This window comes from Delphinapterus leucas, chromosome 12, assembly GCF_059928025.1.
Source record: "Delphinapterus leucas isolate spDelLeu-1000000601 "Yukka" chromosome 12, BTC_Dleu_Yukka2, whole genome shotgun sequence".
Lineage (NCBI taxonomy): Eukaryota > Metazoa > Chordata > Mammalia > Artiodactyla > Monodontidae > Delphinapterus > Delphinapterus leucas.
The window spans coordinates 48310650-48337597 of NC_143140.1; the positions used below are offsets into that span (position 1 = coordinate 48310650).

The window sequence follows — 26948 nt, forward strand, 5'->3', positions numbered from 1 at the left end:
CCTTCGAGGCTGGGCGCCACGTTGCTTCTCCCTTTTTGAATAGGGAGACAACGCTTCTGGCTATTGTGTAAACCGGTCGAGAACTGCGTTCATTCGCACATCAGCTAAAGCGAGAGCAGCATTAAAGCGCCTTCTAATCCGACCCCTGGCAACATGTGCGTCACGGACCAATGTTGAGTTTTAATGCCTGGCTTCGTTCGCCTTGGGGAAGCTTACTTGAGAGAACGGCCGAGTACCTCGACAATCGCGACTAAGTGCACAGGATCAAAACCCCCACGCCAGCCCAGCAGTGGCCCCCGCCCCCGCCGAACCCCGCCAACCCTCCAGAGGATCCACCCATGTTCCCCGATAACCAGTTGTTTTACGCAGCGCTACACAGCCTTTCCTCACTCCGTCCCCGCTCTCCCACCCACTCCGCATTCGACCCCAGGTTTGTAGTCCCCAGCCGAACAACAGACGGCCGTCTCCCGCCCAGCTGCCAGCCCGAACCCGCACCGCAGCAAGGGAGCCAGCTCCTCGCGCTCCTCGCAGGCGGGCGGCCAGCCAGCCGCAACTGGGTGGTTGGTGATTGACAGGAGGCTGGAGCAATGAGCCGCAGGGGCGGGACGCTGCGTCACTTCCTGGCTTTTCGGGTAGACGGGGTATATAATTTCGGTGCTCACGCAGCGGCCTCGCTCCCACAGTATGGCCGGCGACATTAGCTAGCGCTCGCTCTACTCTCTCTAACGGGGAAACAGCGGACTACAAGAGACTGAGCTGTATCTGCCTCTATTTCCAACAGACTCACGTTCAACTTTCGCTCACACACACACAAAAAAAAAGCCGGGAAAATTTTATTAACCCTTTTTTTAAAAAAGTTAATATAAAATTATAGCAAAAAAGGAACCTGAACTTTAGTAACACAGCTGGAACAATCCGCAGCGGCGGCGGCAGCGGCGGGAGAAGAGATTTAATTTAGTTGATTTTCTGTGGTTGTTGGTTGTTCGCTAGTCTCACGGTGATGGAAGCTGCACATTTTTTCGAAGGGACCGAGAAGCTGCTGGAGGTTTGGTTCTCCAGGCAGCAACCCGACGCAAACCAAGGATCTGGGGATCTTCGCACCATCCCAAGGTGGGTGCTCGGGGCTCTCGCCCACAGTCGGGTCTGGGGGCTGCCGCCGCCTGGGAGGCACCAGCCCCAGGCTGGGGGGCGGGGGCTGGCTTCCCGCAGCCTTCAGGTGAGGGCAGGTTCGCGGGCGGGGGTCGTTTGGGCGGCCGTGGAGGGCGGCCCCGGCGCTATCGGGAGCGGCCAGGTCCACGCGCGGCCCGAGCCGGCTTCTCCCGCCACCGTTGCAGGGCCGGGCGCTGCCCGGGGGGAGGGGAGAAGGCCGGCGCCGCCGCGTGCTCAGGTAACGTCCCCCGCGCGGCGTGCGGGGCAGCGGGCGGCGACGCTCGGGGTGGTTTGGCGGCCCTCGCCTCCCAAACTTACCTCCCCCTCCGCGGGAGTTGGCGGTTCGGGGCCCCGGGTGAGGTGCCCGGGGGTGGGGGCCGCGCGGGCTCCCTCCCAGCAGGTGTGGCTCGGCGGGCTTAGTCAGGCGCTAATTCGGGCGTGTCTGCCTCGGGAATGGAGGAGGGAGGGAGCGGGACAGGAGTCCGACTCGTTCTCTCCGCGTGCTGCGGGAGGAGGGGGCCCACCCGGGGCCAGGCCGAGGGGCTGACGAGCAGGCCTCCCGCCCGCGGTCGGCGCTGGCAGCATGTGGCGCCCGGGCGGCGGGGATTGGGCGGGAGCAGCTGTGTCGCAGTGGCTGGGCCCCACCGCCGCCCTAACGTGCTCTGCACCAAAGCCTTTTCGGGGCGGCCCAGGGAGCCCACCGAGGCTTGCTCCCGACTCTCTTGACCTTGGGTTGTGTAACCTGTTACCGAGTCGGCGGGGTCCGGGCGAGGTGCGGGGTAGAGTGACGCTTGCCTATATTCACGGGCTAGAGGCCCGTCCGAGCTCGGACATAATACCTTTAATGCCTAATCCAGCAAAGGAATCTGGGGCCCCAGCCTCCCACCCCGGGCAGTCACGCGAGAGAGCTGGGCGATCGCGCAGAAAAGGAGAGGTCTTGTAGTGGCCTTGATCCAATCGCAGACGAGGGCGCAGGCGACCCCTGGGGTGGCTGGGCCGGCTCCCCCCGGCTGGGCTCGCTAAGCACTACTTGGCTTTCTAGGCTTCTCCGCGCACAAGTGCAGCTAGCTAGAGTGGCCGTGCGGCGGCGGCGGAGCCGGCGCGGCCGCTTCATTGAGAGGCGACGACCAATGAGCTCGTTGGCCCGACCGGGAGCCTGGCCCCGGGGTGTGGGCCAATGGGCGTTTCAGGAATGTTGGCTGCGCTCGCCGCCTTCTCTGACAAAAAGCAACTGGAGAAGGGAATCCAGGCGGACACGTGCTGCCGGGACTTTAAGGCGATCTATGTTGAAGGAATCTCCTGTAGAAGAGCATCGCGTTAGCTAAAGTGTGACCGGTTTCATTTTTCAAGCTTTGTGCGACACTTAAAAATGTCTTAATATATCCCTTTACTCTAAGCACTTTATGTTTATAGGAAGCAGCTACTTACAAAATATGGGGAAGCTTAGTATTTCCTCCATTTCACAGATGGGAAAGCTCCCTGGTGTTGGTAATACGCCTTTGGTAAAACGATTGTGATGGGATTATCTAGAAAATGTTGTCAGGAAGAACTAATGAGTAAGAACAGTCTTATAAAATGAATAACAAAATTTTCTGCTCTGGCTCTTTAAATGGGTTGAAGCTTTATTTGTAAGCACGCGTTCTTAATAAAGGGAAGGGAGTGTGTTTCCTCCCCGAGTTCTTGGGCAAAAATGCCAGAATTTAAGCTTGGGCTTTTTTGGTTAAGAGTTCCCTGAATCAAGGAGGAGAAAGGCTTATAAATGGGCAACTTGCTTTCTTTAAATGTTTGAGAACCGCTTTTGTACTTTAATCAGCTGAAATTTTTACTCCTTCAGTGTGGATCTTAAAATGATGGCAAAAGTTATACCTTCAAGGACAGGATGTTCAGTTTTGTTGAATTCGTGATTTAGTGCCATACGTTTTGTAGACACTTAAAATTTGTTACGTCACTGTTGTGAGAGTTTAGCACATTTCAGCTGTTGAAACATCTATTGGATTTAACAGAGATGTCCGTTGGTAACCTTCGAGGAACATTTTTCAGTGACCTCTCAGGCAGAGATCAACTGGTTAGGTTATTTATTCAGAGGTTTAAAAAAAAGTACCTGAAAAACAATACATGCTTGATACATCACCTAAAACCAATGGCCTGGCCAGAGAAAATCACTGGCTTCTGGTCTCCGAGGAGGTGGGGTGCAGGCCCCAGAGACCACAGAGGAGTTATCAGTCATCCAGAAGAGTAATGCATAATGAGATGGTTCGTGCATGATCTATGGCATATCTAGATTTGAATTCAAATATCATCTAATAGCTAGCTGTTTGATATTTCCATGTCTCTAAAATGGAGAAAATAATGGTACCTACCTCATAGGGTGAGGATTAAGTGGGTTAATACATATATAGTACTTAAAAACTGACTGACAAATTGTAACCATAAGTGTTAACATCTTTATATTTGATTCTTTGCCCTTAAGGACAGAATCTTTTTTTCTTTTCCTTTCTTTAAGCAAACCAGGCTGGAGGAGAAAGTATATCAGATACTTAACATTAAAGGGTGCTCTACCAAGTTGACATATTTTTATTCAAGTAGAGGAGATGGTGAGTTTTGGATTGCTTAATGCAGTTAAACCTTAATTCTTCCACAGAATAATCAGTCTTTAGTAGCTTTGTTCTTTTTTTAATGATATAAAAGTTTGGAAGCCAGAAAATCCTTCCTTGTCCTTAACCTCACATCTCCAACCTCAGCAATACTGCCAAAATGCAAATAGACAAAAGTCATAGTCAAAAGACATTAACTAACAGACTGGAATAAAGTTAACAACTACACTGTTTATAAAACTTAAGGTTATGGAAAGGGTTAAGATGTCCTAAGAGGGCATCACTATCGATTAAAAGATAACAAGGATATTATGGGGAAATTCCTAGAAAAATACTTTTCCACACTGATGCAAGAAGAAACAGAAAATCTTAATAGTCCTATTACCATTGCATGAATTGAATTAATCATTAATCATCCCATGAATATAAATCTAGGCCCAGATGGTTATACTGGAGTGTTCTAACATTCAAGGAAGAAATAATTCCAACCTTCTTCATACATTCTAATAGTTAACAGAAAGGGAATACACATCACAGTTCCTTTTGGGGTTTGTATAATTTTGATATCAGACCCCTGACAAGCTGTGAAGGAATCAGAATTTTCATGCACTGCAGATGGGAATGGAAAACAGTATATCCACTTTGGAACATGGTTTGGCAGTTTCTTAATAAGTTAATGCATCTGTCATATGATCCAACCAGTCTAGTCCACTCATGTATCTGTCCAAGTGAACAGGAAATGTGTCCATACAAAGACTTTTACATGAATGTATTCATAACAGCTTTATTTTTCAATAGCCCCCAAACTGGAAACAGGTCTCTATTAACAAGCAAATAGATAAACAAATTATGATTATTCATACGATAGAATACTACTCAGTAATAAAAAAAAAGAGATGAACTGTTATTGATACATGCAACAAATAATTGTGCTGGAGAAAAAATAATAAGCCTCACAAGAAGTACTATACTGTAAGATTTCATGTCTATAAAACCAGAAAATTCTAAGAATCTGACAGGCAGATCAGTGGTTGCCTGAGGATGGAGTTAAGGGGGAAGGGTGGATTACAGAGAGGCATGAGGGACCTTTTAGGGGTGATGCATGCGGTCAGTGTTTTGTGATAGTTTCCCAGGTATACATGTATGTCAAGAATCTTGTAGATTTAATGTAAATGAAAAGATTCAAATGAATTTGAAGTTTAGAGTACTATATGTCCCCAAATTCTTTGTACAGTAACAACGATGAATATGAATTTGGAGAATTTGAAAAGCTGCTGAAATAGTTTTATAGAAAAGATTCTGCTATCATCAGGTATAAGGATCCAAAAAAATACTTAATTGGAAGCAGTGTGGGGTTTGAAGAATTTGTGACATGAAAATTATTCCACAGACATCAACCAAGAGAAAAAAAACCATAGGGCCATTTTGAAGGAAATATTCCAGCAGAGCTGGAGAAAGTGGTAATCTGCCAAAATAAAACAATATGATTTGAAAAATCTGACTAATAGTAAAACAGCATATCTTTTGAATACAGATATTTTGGGTTTTTTGAGCTTTTTGTTGAAGCATAACACAAAAGTTAAGAGAATCATGGGCTTCTCTGGTGGTCCAGTGGGTAAGAGTCCATGCTCCCAATGCAGAGGGCCCAAGTTCAGTCCCTGGTTGGGGAACTGCAGCGAAAAGACCCCGCATGAAAATGCCAAGTGCCGCAACTGAGACCCAGCACAGCCTAAATAAATAAATACTCATAAGTACATCTCTGATTTTCACAAATTGATCACATTCATGTAACCAGCGCTCAAATCTGAGGAATGTAACTAGCCAGAAATCCCCCGTACCTCCTTCCAATTATAACCTATTCCCCTCTCCACCTAAGGGAACCACTATCCTGATTTCTAACACACCATAGATTAGTTTTCCCCATTTTATATATAACATAGAGTCATTTAGTATGCATTATGCCTCCTTTGGTCAGCATTATGTTTGAGGTTTTTTAGTTCATTCTCAATGTTGTATTTTGTGTCCATATGCCACAGTTTATCAAATCTATTGTTAACATGGGTATTTGAGTGATTTCCAGTTTGCTAATACAAATATATGGCTATGAACACTAGTGTGTCTTTTAGTGAGCAATATGTATGCTTTTCTGTTAAATATACACATACCTAGGAATGGAATTGCTAAGTCATAGGGTGTGCATATAGTCAGCATAAGGGTGCTGGTTGCTCCATATCTTCATCCAACACTTGTATGGTTTTTTTAATTTTAGTTATTATTGTGGGTATATAGTGGTCTTATGTATTTCCCTTCAGACTAATGGAGTTGAGCATCCTTTCATATCTTTATTCACCATTTGGCTATCTTTTGTGAAATGCTTGTTCAAGTCAGCCTGTTTTTCTTTTGGGATGATTTTTCAGTTTGCAGGAGTTCTTTATATATTATGGATGAATTATCTGTCCAGTATGTGTATTACAGATATTTTATACACTCTGGTTTCCTTTTTCATTTTATTAATGATAGCTTTAGGAACAAAAGTTCATAATTTTAATGTAGTCCCATTTATCAGTGTTTTCATCTTTAATGGTTAGTGGGTTTGTATCCTATTTAAGATATCTTTGCTCATCCTGAGGTAACGAAGATGTTATTTTTTCCCTCTAAACTTTGTTTTACTTTTCATATTTAGATCTGCAATCCATCTGGAATTGATTTTTTAATATGGTATGAGGGAATAGAAAGCACATGAAGCAAAGTTGGCCCATCTTTCCAAGCTTTAACTCCAAGTCAAGCTGCAACCCACTCTCTTTCTTTTTTTGTGTGTGTGGGGGGGTGGCAGCACTGCGCAGCTTGTGGGTTCTTAGTTCCCCAACCAGGGATGGAACCCGTGCCATTGGCAGTGAGAGAGTGTAGTTCTAACCACTGGACTGCCAGGGAGTTAATTCCCTGGAACCCACTTTCTGTTAAACATTTCCCACTCTCCTGTAGGCCATTTAGTAGAATTGTAGCATTTACCTTCAGTGTAATCTGAACAAATGACATAATACTGAGAATCTTTTTTTTTTACTAATTTCTCAAGGGAGACAAAAGGGGCACATTATATAGATTTTGTTTTATTTTTTTAAGAAAGAAAATCTTTTCTGGTATGGCTTGGGTTAAATAATACTGGTTAACAATATGTTGGAGAAAAGCAGTAGTCCAGACATCCGAATGAATAAGGAACAGATGATGTGTTCTAAAACTGACTTATTTCACACAGTAATTAAAGTTGAAATATAAAAAGAGGGAGTAGTATATTAGGTTTAACCTGCAGTTTTCTCTACTGAATTTTTCAGATTTCAAATGATGTTGAATAGAAATAGACCATTTATGTCTATTTCCATAATGTCTTAGAATTGCCGGACTAAAATCCTGGACCAAACAAAAGCCTTTTTATAAGAAATGGCAGCTATGGGGAGGAAGTATGTTAGAAAATAAGAAATTTTGGTGAGGAAAGATAGTTTAATCTGATCTTTCAGGACTCTAAAATTGGCTTTCCTTTTTGCTTTAGAATTCATCTCAGACCTGAGCTATATATATTCTTAGTAATGAGGTAGGTTCACATGGGAAATTGTAGTGGATGGAGGTGAAGAGAATATTTTACTAATTGTGGGAAGGTTAGAGGTGTTAGACGTGTTACTAATTGTGGGAAGGTTAGATGAAAACTACCATCTATAATTTTAATATTGGAAAAGACATTTAGGACTAGTGGCATGTTCTGCTCTTCTTTCTTTCCTTCACTCAAATTTGTAAGCTAAAATAAAACCTTCAGTAAAGGACTGGGGGCAGTTGCAAAAATAGTAAATTACACCTCAGCATTAACTTTCCCAGAACTCATGCCTTACTTGACTAAATGACTGCACCATATTGCAATATCAATAATTTACATTTAAGGGATTTACAACCCATTGCCAAGAAACCTTTTAGCGTAAATGTTTCGGAGTGAAAAGCTTCTTATTGAGTTAAGCTTCTCATTACACTCCTCACAGCAGTTTCAGAAAAGTTTGAACTGTTATCTTTAAACCACCTTTCTGGGCTTCCCTGGTGGCGCAGTGGTTGAGAGTCCGCCTGCCGATGCAGGGGACACGGGTTCGTGCCCGGGTCCGAGAGGATCCCACATGCCGCGGAGCGGCTGGGCCCGTGAGCCATGGCCGCTGAGCCTGCGCGTCCGGAGCCTGTGCTCCGCAACGGGAGAGGCCACAGCAGTGAGAGGCCCGCGTACCGCAAAAAAAAAAAAGTTAAACCACCTTTCTTTGAGAGGTACACATTGAAAGTAATAATCAAATGAAAGTAGCAGTAATTATAGTCATTTAATTTTTAGGTAAAGTTTGAGATGGAGAATTTAGTACTCTGATTATAATTAACAGTGCGTTCTGGGTTGATTTCTTTGAACAAAAGATAAAAGCTTATTTCTCTGGATAATCTGAATTAAATTCTGGTCAGTCTAGACGTTGCTAAAGAATAATCTCATGTTCTAGGATAGGTTTGACTCAGACTACTATTACTAGTACTACTACTTTGGGTATGGTGTTGAGGCCTGAATGTAATGTGATAAGGAGAGTCTCTGAAACAGATAGGTCAAGCTAATAGCTAAGGTCACAGTTCAGGGAAGCTTCAAATAGTTCAGTTGGGTGGCTTTTTGGGTAAATTACTTGATAGTCCTGAAACCAGTGATTTTTGCTTAAAGGAAGAAATTAGAGGAATCTAATCACATGGAGCCCTTTTAAGTAAATGTAGGTTTCGAGGCACCATCTGCAGAGTATCTGACCTGCAGTATCTATGGGTAGAATCTAAGTGATAAGAGTGAAATGAAACTCTGCTCTAAAGGGTTTCTTCCACCTGCTTGCAGCATTTTGTTCCCTCCATCATTTACTTCTTTTAATTGATGTTTTAAAAAGTCTAACAAAGTGTACAATTAAGCAGTATTCAGTGTGTGTGTTTACATTGTTGTGCAGCAGATCTGTAGAACTTTTCATTTTGCAAAACAAACTACCCATTAAACACTAATTTCCTCTCCCCTCTTCCCCCAGCCCTTAGCAATCACCTTTCTTTATGATTTTGACTACTTTAGATACTTCATATGAATGTATTGATTACCTCATTCAAGTGGAAACCTACAGTATTCATCCTTTTGTGACTTAGCATAAAATTCTTAGATTCATCCATGTTGAAGCATATGATAGGATTTCCTTTAAGACCACATAATCCATTTTATGTATTATACCACATTGTCTTTATCCATTAATCCCTTGATGGACATTTGGGTTGCCTCCTTCTCTTGACAATTGTGAGTAACAGTGAACATGGATGTGCAAATATTTCTTCCAGATCCTGTTTTGTATTATTTGTGTATATACCCAGAAGTAGAATTGCTGGATCATGTGGTAAATTCTATTTTAAAATTTTTGAGGAATGTCCATACTGTTTTCCATAATGGCTGCACCATTTTACATTTTCACCAACAGTGCATAAGTGTTAAAATTTCTGCACATTCTTGCCAACACTTGTTCTTTCGTTTTTCCTTTTAAATAGCAGACATCCTAATGGGTGTGAGGTGGTATCAAGAATGTGATTGGCATTTCTCTTACGAATAGTGGTGTTGAGCATCTTTTTACATGCTTGTGGGCCATTTGTATATCTTGTATATCTTGGAGAATTGTCTATTTAAGTCTTTGCCTACTTTTAAATTGGGTTATTTGTTTTTGGAGTTCTTTGTTTATCCTGGATATTAATCTCTTATAAGATGTATGATATTTTTCCAATTCTGCTTTTTCACTCTATTGAGTGTTTTCCTATGATACATAAAAGTTAAGTTTTATGTAGATCCATATGCCTATTTTTGCTTTTGTTGCCTGTGCTTTTTGTGTAACATCCAAGAAAGCTTTGCCAAATCCAATGTCCTAAAGGTTTTCCCTATGTTTTCTTATAGGTGTTTTGTGTCTTAATTTAGGTGTTTAACATTTATATATATATATAATATTTATTTATTTGGCTGCACTGGGTCTTAGTTGCGGCACGGGGTATCACTGCAGTATGTCGGATCTTTAGTTGCAGCAGCATGCGAACTCTTAGTTGTGGCATGTGGGATCTAGTTCCCTGACCTGGGATCGAACCCCCTGCATTGGGAGCGAGGAGTCTTAGCCACTGGACCACCAGGGAAGTCTGTTAATTTAGGTGTTTAAGTCCATTTTGAGTTATATGGTGTAAGGTAAGTATCTAATTTCATTCTTTTGTGTGCAGATCCAGTTTTCTCAACACCATTTGCTCAAGAGACCCTTTGCCCAATTAGTCTTGTACTTTTGTTAAAGGTCATTTGACCTGAGGTGTTTACTTCTTAAATTTTTACATTAAAGAGTGTAGCCAGGGGAATTCCCTAGCGGTCCAGTGGTTGGGACTAGAAGCTTTCACTGCGGTTGCCCAGGTTGCCCAGTTCAATCCCTGGTCGGGGAACTAAGATCCCACAAGCCATGTGGTGTGGCCAAAAAAAAAAAAAGTACTCAGTTAGCCATTACAAGTGTTATTGAATCAGATGGCATAGAAGTCTCTTGTCATTTTAATTGCCTCTCTTACTGTGTTAACACCCCAGTTTGTTCTATTTTTATTAGACCACAGACTCTTTAAGAAAACTTATAATATAAAATATGGCATGCCATTAATGTTTTACTTTTCTGGCATAGTGACTAAGATCAGTCAATCCATGTACTGTCATTTGTAAAGAGCATACTATTTGGGACATTTATCATGATCTGGGTGTGGCTGGGATCCAAAAAAGCTTTATTTACAAAAGGAGGCTTATTTTTCCCTCAGAAATGTGATATTAATAATTTGCTGAAATTCTCAGCTGTTTGGTTTTCTCCTTCCTCTTTGTGTTCATGTATGACATTGTATTAACTTCTTCAATTCTGTATCTCTGTTGCATCTTTCCTCCCCTTTGATTTATTATTTTTTTGAGCCAACAGTGCTCCTAAGATTGTGTTTTTATAATCACTTGGTTGATAGACTGTTCAACTGTGTTTGGCTTAGGGTGTTTTAAAGCAATTCCTTTCATACTGTGACTTTGAAAAATCCTACTTGAAGGTTTCCATTAGGTGAGGAAGAGTTTGGTTGTAGAATTAACAGTGATGAATGAGTGCAAGAGCATTCTTGTTCCATCAAGATGGAATAAGCACACTCTATTCTCACTAAATGCAACTAAAAAACCTGGACAGAATGCATGGAGCAGCTATCTGAGAACTCTGAAAAGTAAATGTTAGGTGAATTGGAGAAGGAAGCCAAAACTCAAAATATCACTGAAATAGCCGGGAGTTTGTTTCTTTTTTTCTCTGGTATCTCCTGGGGTGGTCTCAAAAGCTGCCAGAAACCTGGAACTGCACACAAACTGAGCTCTGAGAGAGGTCTTTTTCTGGAATGCAAAGAAGGAAGGGAAGGGGGGCCCCTTCGGGTTAGAGAGAGTGGGGGAAATCCCTTTTTTATTTTCGTATTGCTTTGCTTTTTTTCTGTTCTTTCCTGCCACAGCTCAGGCAGTCCTGTAGCAGACTGCTGCAGAGTGGGGAAACTAAATTGGCTTTCTAGCCAGAGGACCAAGAAGCAGGCCATCTTCACTACCACCCCAGTCCACCCCCCAACCGCCCCCCTTGAGCCAGAAGTTGTTGTGGAGATTATGGAGAGAAAGAGGTGAAGAAGGTGATCCCTTAATGATTTATATATGAACACTCCTTAGCTGCTCATGTGTGGATCTGACCCTAAACAGTGTATCAAAGGCTTTGAAAACTGACAGATTGGCCACTGGGTGGCACATATGCAGGACAGCTCAGAATTCCATAGCAATGGCTTTCATAACTCTGAAATCGTAACATGACCCATAGAAGTTGGATAAGAACAAGACTGAACTTAACCATTTCAGCTGTCTGCTAGCACAATTTTTTTTTTTTTTTTTTTTGGCTGCGTTGGATCCTCGATGTGGTGCACTGGCTTCTCATTGGTGGCTTCTCTTGTTACAGAGCATGGACTAGGCGCACGGGCTTAAGTGGTTGTGGCTCGCGGGCTCTAGAGCGCAGGCTCAGTAGTTGTGGTTCATGGGCTTAGTTGCTCCATGGCATGTGGGATCTTCCCGGACCAGGGATCAAACCTATGTCCCCTGCATTGGCAGGCGGATTCTTAACCACTGCATCACCAGGGAAGTCCCCTAACACAGTTCTTTAAAATCAGCATGCTCCATAGGATTTAAAGGAGATGTAAAATCATATAGTGTGATGTCCAGGATGCGATCATAAATTACTCGACATACAAATAAATGACCAGGAAATTCTTTCAAAGGAAGACAATCAATAGACTCCAGCCTCTAGGTGATGCAGATCAAAATTTAAAAGCATCTATCATAACCATTCTATAAGAAGTAAGGAAAACACTTAGAAGTCTTAGCAGAGAAATAGAAGATGGAACTAAAAAATAACTACTGGAATAAAAAGTTTACTGAATGGGCTTTATTTAGTAGGATGGAGATGACAGAGAGTGAGTGAACTTGAAAACAGATCAGTAGGAATTGCCCAGTGTGAACAACAGAGAAAATATTGAGACTGAAAATGAACAGATCCTGGTGGGACAAACCAAAAGTTTTAACATTTTGTGTCAGATTCACAGAAAGAGGAGTGTGATGCAGAGAAAATAGTCCATGTCTAGGTTCATTAAAATGAATGGGTTCTATAACAGCTAAGATATTGGACAGTGAAATGACTAAGCTTCATTTATCCAGGTTAAGATAGCATTTCAAGTGGAAGATATATGTGTAGCTCATTAACAGAATAATTCTGTTAAATGAATCTTTTATTTTTTCTTTTTAAGAACTCACCCTCTAAATACCTGAATTATTATGGTGACAAATTTAAAAAACTGAATGGGATCATGTAGCAGTTTAGATTTTTTAAATTTAAGGCACTTTGATTTTTTAGTAAGTTTATAAGATCTAATCAAAATTATTGCCAGATGCAACAAATATTTTAGGACCTGCTGTGAACTGGGCTAGGCACTGAGGATGGAAACAGTAAATTACACATTCAATCCCTAACTACCTGGAATGATTCTGGTGGGATTAACATGAATACCAAAATAGCCACACAACTAAAGCACTTAGGTAAGCCTTCTGAGTTATAAAACATTTTAATGGCAGACTTGATCTGGTGGGGGTAGTGGGGTGGCTTGAGCTGGAGGAAGGGAGGTGGGGACAGAGGTTCTAGGTAGAGTGAAATCCATTCAGCAGTATCCAGGACAGTCAAAGTTTGCACCTGTTGTCTCAGCATAACTATAAGGTTCTAGTTCACTCTCAGGTGGCTTGATTTGGGTGAATTAGTTATCTATATGTCTGTCAATGTACACTTTATTTGCTTTAATTATTCTTCTCATTGTCTTTTGTGTGTGGGTGGCTATGTTGGGTCTTTGTTGCTGCCCGCGGGCTTTCTCTAATTGCAACGAGCTGCGGGGCTACTCTTCATTGCGGGGCTACTCTTCATTGCAGTGCGCGGGCTTCTCATTGCGGTGGCTTCTCTTGTTGCAGAGCACAGGCTCTAGGCACGAGGGCTTCAGTAGTTGTGGCGCACAGGCTCAGTTGCTCTGCGGCATGTGGGATCTTACCGGACCAGGGCTCAAACCCGTGTCCCCTGCGTTGGCAGGCAGATTCTTAACCACTGCGCCACCAGGGAAGTCCCTCGTTGTGTCTTTATCATATAATGTGTCAGATGAGAAGGGGGGATCCCAGGAGATCTGAAGATTAGATAATAGTTTACTCTTTGGAGGGAGTAAAACAGGATCTTTCTGAAGTAAGGGAAGCAGGTACAGTTGAGGGGTAGAGTCACTACACTGATAACAGAATAAAAAGTTTATACTGAGTGTGAGATCCCTAGCCCTTTATCAGCTCTTTTACCTACCAGAAATCTTAATATGCTCCAGGCAAGAGAACCGAATATTTGGGTAATCTGACCTACCCAGGAAAGAACAACAGCAAAAAAACACGGAGTTCCCAAGTGAAACAGCCTAGATAGAGAGAGGTCCACTAAACAAGCATAGAACTTCTGACTAGCTAAGTCTTAGCACCCTATTCTTGGCCAAGAACCACTTAAAAGAAACGTTGAAAGAGGAGACATTTGGGGGAACATCTGAGGATAAATTTGGATAAGTGTGTAGAAAACAGAAGCAAATGAAAAAGCAAGACAGCTTTGAAAAGCAAATGAAAAGCAAGTCCAGGAAAAAAACCTATACAAGCGAGGAAAAGTTCTTGTTATACTATATCTAGCTCAGCCACAGAACACGTTTAAAAGTCTTAACATCCTATAGTTAACACTGCTGTATGATATGTGAAGAAAATGTTAAGAGAATAAACCCTGAGTTCTCATCACACCAAAAAAAATTTTTTTCTTTTAATGCCTTTTTTTTTAATTGTATTTATGTGAGGTGATGAAAGCTAACTAAACTTATTGCAGTAGTCATTTTGCAGTATACATAAGTGAAATCACTATGATGGGCACATGAAACGTACACAGTGCTGTATGTCAACTATATCTGAATAAAACTGGGGGAGGGTAGTTAACTTTAATCACCGCTTTTCAGTTCTATTCACTATTTATGTTATGTCCCGTGGATAGAAGAGAATATTTGCAGGAGTGCTTAATTCTAGTGGGAAGTCAGTAGGTAATGACATTAGCCAGTAGCATTATTGGAAGATCTGAATTAGATCTCTAAAGAGATCCCTGTGCTCCAGAATTTTACTTAAATGCTTCTAATGTTTATAGTGGGTATTTTTATTATTTACCTTCATATTCAGTATTTGAATTCTTATTATCTAGTAGGTAAATTTTGTATGCATTATGTAATTTATTATCAGTCATGTGAGGTAGGTTTTATTAAACCAAGCCCAGGGGTAATTGTAAGAAATGTCACAAAGCAGAAAAGCAATAGCTTCAATAAGAGCCTCATGTTTTCCTTTAGTTCTGGTTATTTCTTTTTGCATGAAGGCATATTCTTTGTGGAATTGAAATACTGTGGGTTCTGGAATGTTGTTTGCACATTTAGTGACCTTTGAATCTTAGAAATATGAAACTGAAAGCTACTACTTCAGTACCTAAGACAATCTATAAATTTGTGTTAACTCAGAACTGGGTCTTAATTGCAACTGTTTTTCCTTCCCTAAACAAATTGAACCATTTTTAAAATTTGAAACAAACTGCAAAAACATGGCCAAGTCTAATACGTATTTTCTTCTTTATGTAAACAATCATTAGCACCTCTTAAAAAGAGTAATTGTTAGCTCTTTTTAAAAGTTGCTTCGTAAAAAAAAAAAGTTGCTTGATAAAGTTATGGGCAAATAGGCTTTATAATTAATCATTAGCAAGGCTAAATCATTTAAGTTTTCAGATGGGTCTGAGTAATGTTCAATTTAATCTACCAGTGGGAGGAATTACTACTGCCTTGTGGCTGGTCATCCAATAGCCCATTGGGCCAATAACATTCTTTTAGAAAAATGATGAAACAGGCACAAAATTCTAGCAGGATTGATTGGTATTATGTTTGCCTTTAATACAAAAGAGTAAGCATACCTATTTCTGTGCTGGCTGTGCTGTTGAGGATTTCTCTCACAAGGTCTTAACTAGAAAAGAAAACTTTAATGTGCCATTTTCTTGGGTATACAAGAATGAGTTGCCAAATATTAAGAGGCTTAAAACATATTTCTAGCCTTTAATCTGGTTATTTTAAGCTGTCCTGTGGGAATATTTTATGTTAACTTTCTGTTTATAGTGGGCACACTGAAGAGGAAGCACTACCTTAGGTCTCAATCGGGTAGATTAAGACTAGCGCATGACTTCCTTTTTGCTGTCTACTGCCTTACTGCATTTCAGCTTTGTTGAAATGGGCATTTTGTCATCACATTAGAGTGTAACAGTATTCCCAAGATCTTATGGGTATGCTTGTACTATTGAATTGTCAGCCAAAGGCATTTTTTGGTTTTTTTGACAATGCTTCTAGACCTTTAAACAGCACTGGGCATTGTGATTAGCTGCCAACTTGATAGCAGAAAATAGTATCAAAACTGTGTGAGAGTACCAGCTTACTTTTGCTGTCAAACTTAAATCTCTTTGCCAATCTAATTGGTGAAGGAAATGATGCTTTTAAATTGTAATTCATATAGTAAGGTTAAAAATCAGAATTTGAGGGACTTCCCTGGCAGTCCAGTGGTTAAGAATCTGCACTACCAATGCAGGAGGCGCAGGTTTGATCCCTGGTCGGAGAACTAGGATCCCACATGCTGTGTGGTGCATCCCCCCCAAAAAAACAATCAGAATTTGATAGGGGAAAAAAGTATCTCATTTTAACTTGTATTTCTTTAATCACTTAGTGAAAGGTAATGTTTTCCCTTGGTTTATTGGCCTTTGGTATTTCCTCTGTACATGGCCTATTTACATTATTTTGTCCATTTGTCCACACCCCCCCATTTGTCTTTTTCTTAATAAATTGCAAATACGTAGTATAATTTCCTGGGTTTCGGTTTGCTTTTTTGTTTTTTACATGCTATAGCAAAATGTATCCATCTTATCTGGTGGATATGTCAATTTTTTTTTTTTTTTTTTTTTTTTGCGGTACGCCGGCCTCTCACTGTTATGGCCCCTCCCGTTGCAGAGCACAGGCTTCGGATGCTCAGGCTCAGCGGCCATGGCTCACGGGCCCAGCCGCTCCGCGGCATGTGGGATCTTTCCGGACCGGGGCACAAACCCGTGTCCCCTGCATCAGCAGGCGGACTCTCAACCACTGCGCCACCAGGGAAGCCCCAATATAAATTATTTTGAAACAAAAGTAAATGTTGGTATTCATAAGAGAAGCTGGAACAAGAATGTGACAACAGATATAAAATGTGGTCTTAAATCACTGGAAACCTTTGAGACCTTTGTAATTTTTATGAGAGTACGGTTATGAATTAATCATCCTCTTTTTGGTTAAATAATAGATCCGAGTGGGACATACTTTTGAAGGATGTGCAATGTTCAATCATAAGTGTGACAAAAACTGACAAGCAGGAAGCTTATGTACTCAGGTAAGTCCTGTAAAACAAGTGTTGGCTAACCAATTTCAGTCTGAATCATACTTTACATGGAATAGCAAATCATTTTTCTGGATCTTAGTTCTATAATTGTTTTCATCTTATTTTTTAAAATATGATGTAAAATAAAATGTTTACTTCCGATGTCCCTAGGCAGTAGGTTTTTGAAGTCTTACCTAATAGCTCTTCAAGATGGTTGCCATCTTTACTACCTCCTTGAGGTTAGCAGGAAATGTCTGTGAAGGAGGGGAGGGTAGAATGGCACTGTTCCTTTGCCCACAGTCCCTGATACAGATCTTCCTTTTTAGTATATGCCTCTCTCTCAGAACTTCAGGCAAAGTGAAAATTAGCTTCATCATACAAATAGGATTGCTGTATGTAAGAGAAGAAAGCCATGCAACCTTTTTATAGGTACAAAGATACTATATTGAATTCTTATAATAATACTATAATGGGCCTTGGGGCTATTGTATTGAACATGGTGCCTGCTTTTTACGAAGCTTGTGCTTGGCATGTACAGATGTTTATCAAATGATTATTATGTGCCAGGCCCTAGGGATATAATGATGAGTAAAAACAAACATTCCTTTCCTCATAGAGCTTATTATCTAATGAAAAGTAATGAGATGGTTACAGAAATACACGAGAGTGGGCAGTTCAAAATGAGGTAAAGTATGAATTTAGTGTCCTAAGTTAGGTTAGGTTAGGTGAGGAGGAAAGTTGACTACTAAAAGAGAGTTTGTGTAATGAGCTAATATGCTTTATACCTAATTTAAGTTCTGTTTCTGTGGGGTCCTATAACCTTACACTGATTTTTATATAATAGAAGAGGAAGAATACTATAGTACATTATTTTCCTCCTTGAGATCTTAACATTTAAAATTATTAGCCAAAAATTTACATTGTAAATGACAGTGCAATAACAGATTAAGCATCTCAGTAGTACATAAACATTGTTATAATATTGTGACTTTTTTTTAAACTGCAGTGAGAGTAGCATGTTTGTCTCCAAGAGACGTTTCATTTTGAAGACATGTGGTACCACCCTCTTGCTGAAAGCACTGGTTCCCCTGTTGAAACTTGCTAGGGATTACAGTGGGTTTGACTCAATTCAAGTAAGTAATCAAAAATCATTTATCCTTTTGCGGGGTGGGGCGTAAATGTTAGGGTTCGGTGATGTGCCTGGTAAATAAATTTGTATACTTGTTCAGTTTTAATGGGTAAGGACGTTCACAACATGGGGAGAAAGAGTGCCTGTTGCTCATTAATAGCAAAAAATATGGAGGAACCAGAGAATGAGTTGGGATAAAACTCAAATGGGAGAAAAGAAAACCAGACACTTTCAGTAGTTAATTCCTTAATATTATTACTATGAATGGTAGAGAAACTAAGAAAAAGAAAAGCAAGAAAAATCATCCAGTCTTCATAATAAAGAATTGATTATGTTAAAGAGCAATAGTCAGTTAATTCTTGAATGCTATCAGAATTTATACTTAGGGTATAATTGTTCTGATAAGCAAATGTTGAATTTTAATAATTAACTATGGCAAGGATAGCTGTCATTAGGACCTAAAACAGTTTTTGTTAATTATTGACCCTTTTAAGAAAATCTAAATTTAGCAATATGTTCTTAATTTTTGGATCAGTGACTCTTTTGAAACTAAATATACACATGTTCTGCCACAAAATTTTTGCTTACATGCCTGTTATAAAGCTCAGATTAGGGACTCTCTGGTGGCGCAGTGGTTAAGAATCCACCTGCCAATGCAGGGGACACAGGTTCAAGCCCTGGTCCAGGAGGATCCCATATGCCACAGAGCAACTAAGCCCGTGTGCCACAACTACTGGGCCTGCACTCTAGAGCCTGTGAGCCACAACTAGTGAGCCCATGTGCTACAACTACTGAAGCCCGAGTGCCTAGAGCCTGTGCTCTGCAATAAGAAAAGCCACCGCAATGAGAAGCCCGCGCACCGCAATGAAGAGTAGCCCCCACTTGCTGCAACTAGAGAAAGCCCGCACGCAGCCAAAATTAAATTAAACAAAAAACAAAAAAACTCGTATTAGAAACTCCTGCTCTAGGGCTCCCCTGGTGGCACATGGTTAAGAATCCGCCTGCCAATGCAGGGGACACAGGTTCGACCCCTGGTCCAGGAGGATCCCACATGCCGTGGAACACCTAAGCCCGTGCGCCAAAACTACTGAGCCTGCGCTCTAGAGCCCATGCTCTGCAACAAGAGAAGTCACCGCAATGAGAAGCCTGTGCACCGCAATGAAGAGTAGCCCCTGCTCGCCACAACTAGAAAAAGCCCACGCACAGCAATGAAGACCCAACACAGCCAAAAAACTAAATAAAACAAAATAAATTAATTTAAAAAAAAAAGAAAGAAAACTCCTGCTCTAGGGAATTCCCTGGCCATCAAGTGGATAGGACTCCGTGCTCACACTGTCAAGGTTCCAGGTTCAATTCCCTGGTCGGGGAACTAAGATCCCACATGCCACGTGATATGGCACAGAAAAAAACAAAGAAAGAAAAAGAAACTTTTGCTCTAGAAATAAATATTGTACCTTGTCTCTACAGTTGTTATGACCCATCATTAGTAGTTGGGCATTTTTTAGTTTCTAGAAATTCAGTGACACAATCTACATGGTTAATGTTCTATTTAGACTCTATTCACAGCTGAAAAACAAAGTTGCTCTGTATAACACTAACCCATGGGTATTGGTCTGAAACTTTGCTCTTTGACATAGTGGCCTTTGCTTTTGTTTGTCGTCCAGCAAAGTACTTATACATCTATTAAGCATATTAAAGGAAAAACACTATGTTAGGTGTCATTGGGGAAAATATTTGTGGATATAGTTTTGATTTTGATATGTATATGTAGAAAATAGTTGATTGGTTTAGGAAAGGTGATAGAATTCAGTGTATGAAGTTATCTGTCTGTCTTTTTATAGAGCTTCTTTTATTCTCGTAAGAATTTCATGAAGCCTTCTCACCAAGGGTACCCACACCGGAATTTCCAGGAAGAAATAGAGTTTCTGAATGCAATTTTCCCAAGTAAGTTTTAATAGAATTGAATCCTGCTTTCTTAAAGTTAGAAGATATATTCTCTCAAATGTGTGTGTGTGTGCGCACGCCTGTGTGTCAAATGCAGCACATTATGTAGTTAAGATAAATATATCAATGTAGCTGATTACAGTTTTTGGAGTATGTTGTGTAAGTGTTGTTGAAATGATGGGGGGAAATCAAGGAATTGATCGCCTGCCAGAGGGAGAGCTCATCTTCATCTAGCCAGTTGCCCTCATTTATATCTAACTTAGTGGTTATGAAGGCTGTAATCCCTTCATCCAGAAAAATGCCCAGTCACCTCATAAACCCAGGCTAAGGCACTGGTCCATGATAAGAAACTCTGTCGAGCATTCTATATAGGAATTGTCCTAGCTTAAAAATGGTCAACTTAGTGAGAGCATAGTGTCACTTCAAGTAAATTGGCAAGATTTTTTCCATCCATTTGCTAAGCTTTTATTTATAGACCTTCCTTTTTGAGCTTCAAGGACAGGGAAAGTAAAGTTTATCTAATCTAACACCCTCATATCCTAAAGGAGGCTGAAAACCTGGATGATTTTAGTAACATGGCACAAAGTTGTCCACAGGGATGATTTAAAAAGAAAATCAGATTTCTATCCTACTGTTCTTACCTCATCTACTAATATGAAATTGTACTAGTTATATAAATAAGAGTGCTGAGTATAATTTAGTTTAAATATCTACCAACTATTAATTTACTGTGTTTAATGAGGCTTTGAAACACTATGGACAGGAGGACGTATTACATAAAATAACTTTTTACTTGAGAGAGTAGATAAATGGGTGACCAAATTCCATTTCCTAATGGAGTTTTAGGGGAGAGTAAACCATAGTTTTCTCAGCACCATTTAGACTGACTCACTAGCTGAAGTGCATCTCTAAATGACAGCCAGTAAAGTTTTTTCTTAAAAGGTGAGGGGGATCCTGCCTACTTGCTATCGAATGGATCTGTTAAATTTATTTTATGTTCTCCTTCAACAGATGGAGCAGCATATTGTATGGGACGCATGAATTCTGATTGTTGGTATGTTGGACCCAATTTGATGGAAGTTTTGTTCTACATAAGATTTACTTTAAACTTGGACTTGTCATTGTTAGAAACTATTTTGTACTTTTACATAGGTACTTGTATACTTTGGATTTCCCAGAGAGTCGGGTAATCAATCAGCCAGATCAAACCCTGGAAATTCTGATGAGTGAGCTTGACCCAGCAGTTATGGACCAGTTCTACATGAAAGATGGTGTTACTGCAAAGGATGTCACTCGTGTAAGCATTTTCAATAATAATTCTGTATTCTGCTTGGTGACTAAATATTTTAACTCATTCTCCATTTATTTTTCAGATTTGTTTTTAATTCAGTTTTTGGGCTTTTTTCCAGGAGAGTGGAATTCGTGACCTGATACCAGGTTCTGTCATTGATGCCACACTGTTCAATCCTTGTGGGTATTCAATGAATGGAATGAAATCGGATGTAAGTAAGAATATCTTGCTTAATAATTGAAATATTTAAGTGTGCCCTTTCCATTATTAACACAAAACTATTTCTCAAAGGGAACTTATTGGACTATTCACATCACTCCAGAACCAGAATTTTCTTATGTTAGCTTTGAAACAAACTTAAGTCAGACCTCCTATGATGACCTGATCAGGAAAGTTGTGGAAGTCTTCAAGCCAGGAAAATTTGTGACCACCCTGTTTGTAAATCAGGTAAAGTATTTTATTATTGACAATAAAATCTTACAGAAAATAAAGATAGTGAAGCATGTCATAAAATGTATTCTGAGATGGCACATAATCATTCAGATATTCAGAGGTACTACTAATTGAGGTGTTTGGTAGATGAGAAGCTTTATGTGTTTCATTAGACTTATGTTGGTCCTTGTTTTTATATCTAACCCAGTTCATGGGCTCCTCTTGTCCTATTTTCCCTGTTGATAGACCTTGGGGTGGGGGGTGCCAGGGGACATAAGGTGCCCCACTTCATCCCACCCCTAAGAAGTCAGCTAAAATATTTCAGTGCCACAGTTTGACTAAAATAGTAGTCTTAAATATTTATTGCATGACTGCTTTGTTTGAAAATACTTCTGCAGATTGGAAGCACTCATGGTTAATTTAATTTTTTTCCCCAGAGTTCTAAATGTCGCACAGTGCTTTCTTCACCCCAGAAGATTGAAGGTTTTAAACGTCTTGATTGCCAGAGCGCTATGTTCAATGATTACAATTTTGTTTTTACCAGTTTTGCTAAGAAGCAGCAACAACAGCAGAGTTGATTAAGAAAAATGAAGAAGAAACGCAAAAAGAGAACACACATAGAAGAAGGTGGTGGCTGCTTTTTAGATATTGATACCAAGGGCCATGCTTTCCATAACCACCACCTTGTAGTTGCAGAAAGCCCTAGATGTAATGATAGTGTAATCATTTTGAATTGTATGCATTATTATATCAAGGAGTTAGATATCTTGCATGAATGCTCTCTTCTGTGTTTAGGTATCCTATGCCACTCTTGCTGTGAAATTGAAGTGCATGTAGAAAAAACCTTTTACTATATGAAACTTTACAACACTTGTGAAAACAACTCAATTTGGTTTATGCCCAGTGTAATATTTCTCCAGGTATCATCCAAAATTCCCCACAGACAAGGCTTTCGTCCTCATTAGGTGTTGGCCTCAGCCTAGCCATCTGGGACTGTTCTATTAAATTGCTACCAGGATTTTGCATCCAGTTACCTCCACTTTCTAGAACATATTCTCTACTAAAGTTATTGAAACGAATTTCTACTTCATACAGATGTTTTTGCAGCACCAATCAAAGTTCTTCTTCCACGAGTCGAGTCCTCTACGAAAATGACTGCAGTTATCCATTTTGTGTGTTACTATCTCACTGCTTCCTATACTTGTGCGACTTTGATTCATTCCTCACCATGGTGTCTCCCTCCCAACCACACCCCCTCCATAAAGCAATACACTGTTACACTGTGGGTTTACACTAACCTTATACCCCAGAGGGGGAACGGGGTTGGGGGTGGACCCTGGGCTTAATTTTCTTTTAAGGTCAAGGGAGTTTGGCATTTTTCGTTACCATGAGCTCTTTTGGAATAAGCTGGTGTTGATTAGTGAAGAAGGTGTAGATTGATACTAGGGAATATTGGCAGAACTGTATGCCATTCTGTGCCCCCCATTAAATGAGATTCGCTTCTCATGGGTACCATGTCTTTATTAACTTGCTAAGTAGTAGTATAGAAAAATTATCACTAAATTTGTTAGCAAGGAGATTTAAGATAAAGGTTGTGTTGGATTCAACAAGTTGAGTCAGCTCAGATGATTCACCTCAACTTTTTTTTCATAGCCATTTCCACTAATTTCTATTAATGATATGCCATAAACTTTCGTTCAAAGCAGAATCGATGTCTTTGCCGTCTTTGTGACTTAAAAAGTTCTGTGACTTTGTGATGCATGTGATAGTGTTCTGACGCTTCCTCTTACTGGTATTTCTTTCTCCATGGAGTAACATCAAGTGATGAATGAGAACTGTTCAGGTTATTCAGACATACTACACAGTGAAGCAGAGTGCTATCCATAAAACACAACATACAAAATTCCAAAATGGTCAATTGGAAATGACTAGAAATACAGGCTTAAAAGAGTTGGCATCTTTTAGCTGTATTTGCTAATACGGACATTTATTTAAGCAGCTGAGAAAAGAGCAAAGTTGACTCAATTTTGTATTTCTTCTTGTCCTCAAACAATTTTTGATTCATTCTGGATTGATGCAGTGATGTTTTTGTTTCTTCCGTACTTATAAATGAAACACTTTTTTTTTTAGTGTTTCTAAACATAAATTCTACTTGGTTTGAAATCAAGTGGTTGGAACACTTTTGACTTTTAAACATGTTGATTCAGAGCTTCATTGAAGAAGCTTTCAATCAATGGATCAGTCCGGTTCTGTAATTAGCGCACAGTACCTAATGTTTTGGTGCTATTATGAGGACCAATGCTCAAAGTGGATTTTGTTCTTGAACAGTGTCCCAGTAGATTTGATGAACACTTATTGGCTTGAGGTCTGATCCCTGCCCCAGCCCAATAGATTTAAGATTTCTATTTAATGTTGAGAAACTGCACAAATTTGTATGGAACAAAGCCTAGAAAAATAAAAACTGTAGATTGAATAGTAATCTAAATTAATCCTAGTGTGTATGATAGAGGAGGGAAAATTTTGGTGCCATAATTTCTCTCTTCATGGTGTTGGACTTAAATCAGTTGAAATGTATTTCTGTACCACAATTTAAGCTTCAATAAAGGTTTGCTTAATTCATTGTCTAGTGACATTCAGAAAGTTTTCTGTTGATGTATTTTTTTAAATAGTATACATGAGCAAATACTAGACATCTAAAGTTTTTATAATTAATTGAGTAAATCAATATTTAATGATCATTTTTTAAGATTTATGGGAGTTGTCATAAAGATAAGATCTCTAAGCTCCTGGGAGAACAGATTTAAACATTTTTTTGTTAGTGGCTTCATACCTGAAGCTCAAAGGAAATCATCCAGGCTATATACCAGGATATCAAAGAGTAGAAAGGGTGTAAGTAGTAAGAATAAGAATGCTAGAGTTTGGAGCTAGAAAAGTGAAAAGTTGGAAGGTAGAATAATCTAACATTTATTATGAAATAGGCTCTTGATGGTGGGGTGGGGGCAGAGTTTAACTCATGGTTATTTCTATTAACTAGAACAGAGTTATAAGCTTTTGATCATTGTGCCATGCGGGTACATATCTCATCATCTGAGTTAAAAAGGGTTGATCATAGAAAAGCAGGTTGTTACATATGTGTGCAATACTTACAGCACCAGATTCTTTTACATGAACAGGTAACTGAGTTTGGCAGACACTTGGTGTTGATCAGATTCAGGGACGTAATCTGAAAAATATGGTAAATGTGATATCACACTATGAAAGATAAAAGGCTTTTATTGTCCTAGTCAGATAACTCACCATTTCCTGGCTACCCACCTTCAAACTTGACATTCTCATCTACCCTTTTTGTCATAATGGAAGAAGTATTGGTCCTTTGGATTCTATCCACCCATTCCTACTTTCAGAGACTTTATAACTGAGTTCACTGCAAGCATGTCCACTGTTGATCACCATCAGTTTGTTTTACTTTTCTGGTTTCTTCCCACTTATGTTTGCTCCTTAGGGTCTACTTTATTAGTCCTTTACAAGATGATAAGTGTCACTTCTTACCCCAAACTGAACCCTCTGCAGACTACTTCTTGCAATCTAGCATTTTCCTGAGTTGTTGAAACCAGAAACCTAGGATGAAATTGAGGCAGGGTCAGAGAGATCTGTTATGTGACTAAGTTTGGAAGAAAACCATTGGCAGTGTCAAGAGGTGTCCAATATGCTGTTGGATATGTGAGCTAGGAGCCCATAAAAATAGGTTGAGATTTGTAATTAAACATCTTAATTGGATGTATATTTTAAAAAATTGAACCTTCACACCCTAGCTTCGGTAGTCCTCAGTTCTGCTTTGGTACATTCATCTGTCCACTATGCACACCTCTTATTAGGTAAGATTTATTAAAAAATTGAAATACACAAATCTTAACTACGATTTTGAAAATGGATACTGTTAGCCCACATCCATATCAGGACAAGGGAAGTTTCCCTTATACCCCTACCTAAGCAACAAAGCACTACCCCTACTTTAGTTGGTAGTTTAACTACTATCCATATTTTTTCACCATAGACTAGGGTTTCCCTCCCCCCCCAGCTCTGAAACTAAATTGAATCACTTAATGCTTTCATTAGTATAAAGTTTTGAGAGGTTGAACCATGTATTTCTTTTTATTGCTGAGTAGTATTCCATTGTATGAATGTACCACAATTTGTTTAGCTATTCTCCTGTTAATGAACATTTTGTTTCCAATTTTGGGAAAATATGAATAAAGCTGCTATGAACATTTGCATATAAGCATTGTGGCTTCTGAGTATGTAATAGTATCTTGTATTAATCTACGTTTCTCTAATGAACATGCTCTGTGTCAATTAGCCATTTACTATATTCTTTGAAAAGTTTTGTATATTTTAAAATTAGGTTGGCTTTTTATTAATGAGATACAGGACTTTTATATATTTTGGATACAATTTTTTGGTCTAGTATTTTGCAGATATCTTCTAGTCTGTCTTCATTTTTCTAAGTGTTTTGATGAGTAGAAGTTCTTAATTTCAAGTCTTAATTTATCAGCTTTTTTAATGGATCTTTTCTGTGGATAAATCTGCCTTCCTCCACATTGTGATGGTGATGTTTTCTTGTAAAAGCTTTATAATTTTTGGCTTTTACATCTATGATCCATCTCAAATTTTTCTAAGTGATACAAGGTAGGGATCGAGGTTCATTTTTATCCATATGATCAGTTAATCCAGCACCATTTGTGCTTTTTCCATTTAATTACTTTGGTGCCTTTTAATAAATTAGGTTGACCATGTAAGTGTAGGTCTACTTATTGCTTTGACTATTTCGTGTACTTTGTATTTCTATGTAAATATTAAAGTAAGCCTGTTGATTTCTATTTTTTAAAAGCCTGATGGGCATTATGATTAATTAGCATTGAGTTGAATCCATCTGTCATCTTTAATTTTTCTCAGCAATATTTTGTGTAATGTGTGATTTTGATTATGTCATAACTATTTTAGGTTTCTTGACGCTAAAAACCTATCAATGGGATTGTTTTTTTTCCAATTGCTAACTTACACAATTAAAAAAAATTTTTTTTTCTTGTATCATGAGACCTTGCTTAAGCTCACTGGTTTTAAAAAGGTTTTATTTTCTTCTCTGTTGCCCGGTTAGGACCTCTAATACATGTTGAGTATAAGTGGTAAGAGCAGGCCTACTAAGATGAGGTTGGGAAGACAACCTAGGGAGCAGAATTCAAGGAGGTAGTGTCAGGGTGATGCAAGTGGGCATCTGGGAGTGAGTGCATCCTTGCATTTTGCTCCCTAGGGGCT

The 26948-nt window shown here is 39.7% G+C and overlaps 1 protein-coding gene across 2 annotated transcripts; it reads left to right on the forward strand.

Annotated features, from left to right (window-relative positions):
• Positions 1 to 647: 647 nt before the first annotated feature.
• Positions 648 to 26723, forward strand: AMD1 (adenosylmethionine decarboxylase 1). Of its 2 annotated transcripts, XM_089921937.1 has the most exons (10): positions 648 to 1110; positions 16765 to 16851; positions 17456 to 17524; positions 17846 to 17972; positions 19810 to 19912; positions 20924 to 20966; positions 21065 to 21209; positions 21322 to 21414; positions 21495 to 21650; positions 22073 to 26723. In XM_089921937.1, the coding sequence occupies exons 1-10, from the start codon at positions 1001 to 1003 to the stop codon at positions 22211 to 22213; spliced, it is 1074 nt and encodes a 357-aa protein (XP_089778063.1). In that variant the 5' UTR covers positions 648 to 1000; the 3' UTR covers positions 22214 to 26723. The 2 variants fall into 2 exon arrangements, with proteins under 2 accessions (XP_089778063.1, XP_022410131.1); XM_022554423.2 differs by lacking the exon at positions 17456 to 17524 and having other exon boundaries at positions 651 to 1110.
• Positions 26724 to 26948: the final 225 nt, after the last annotated feature.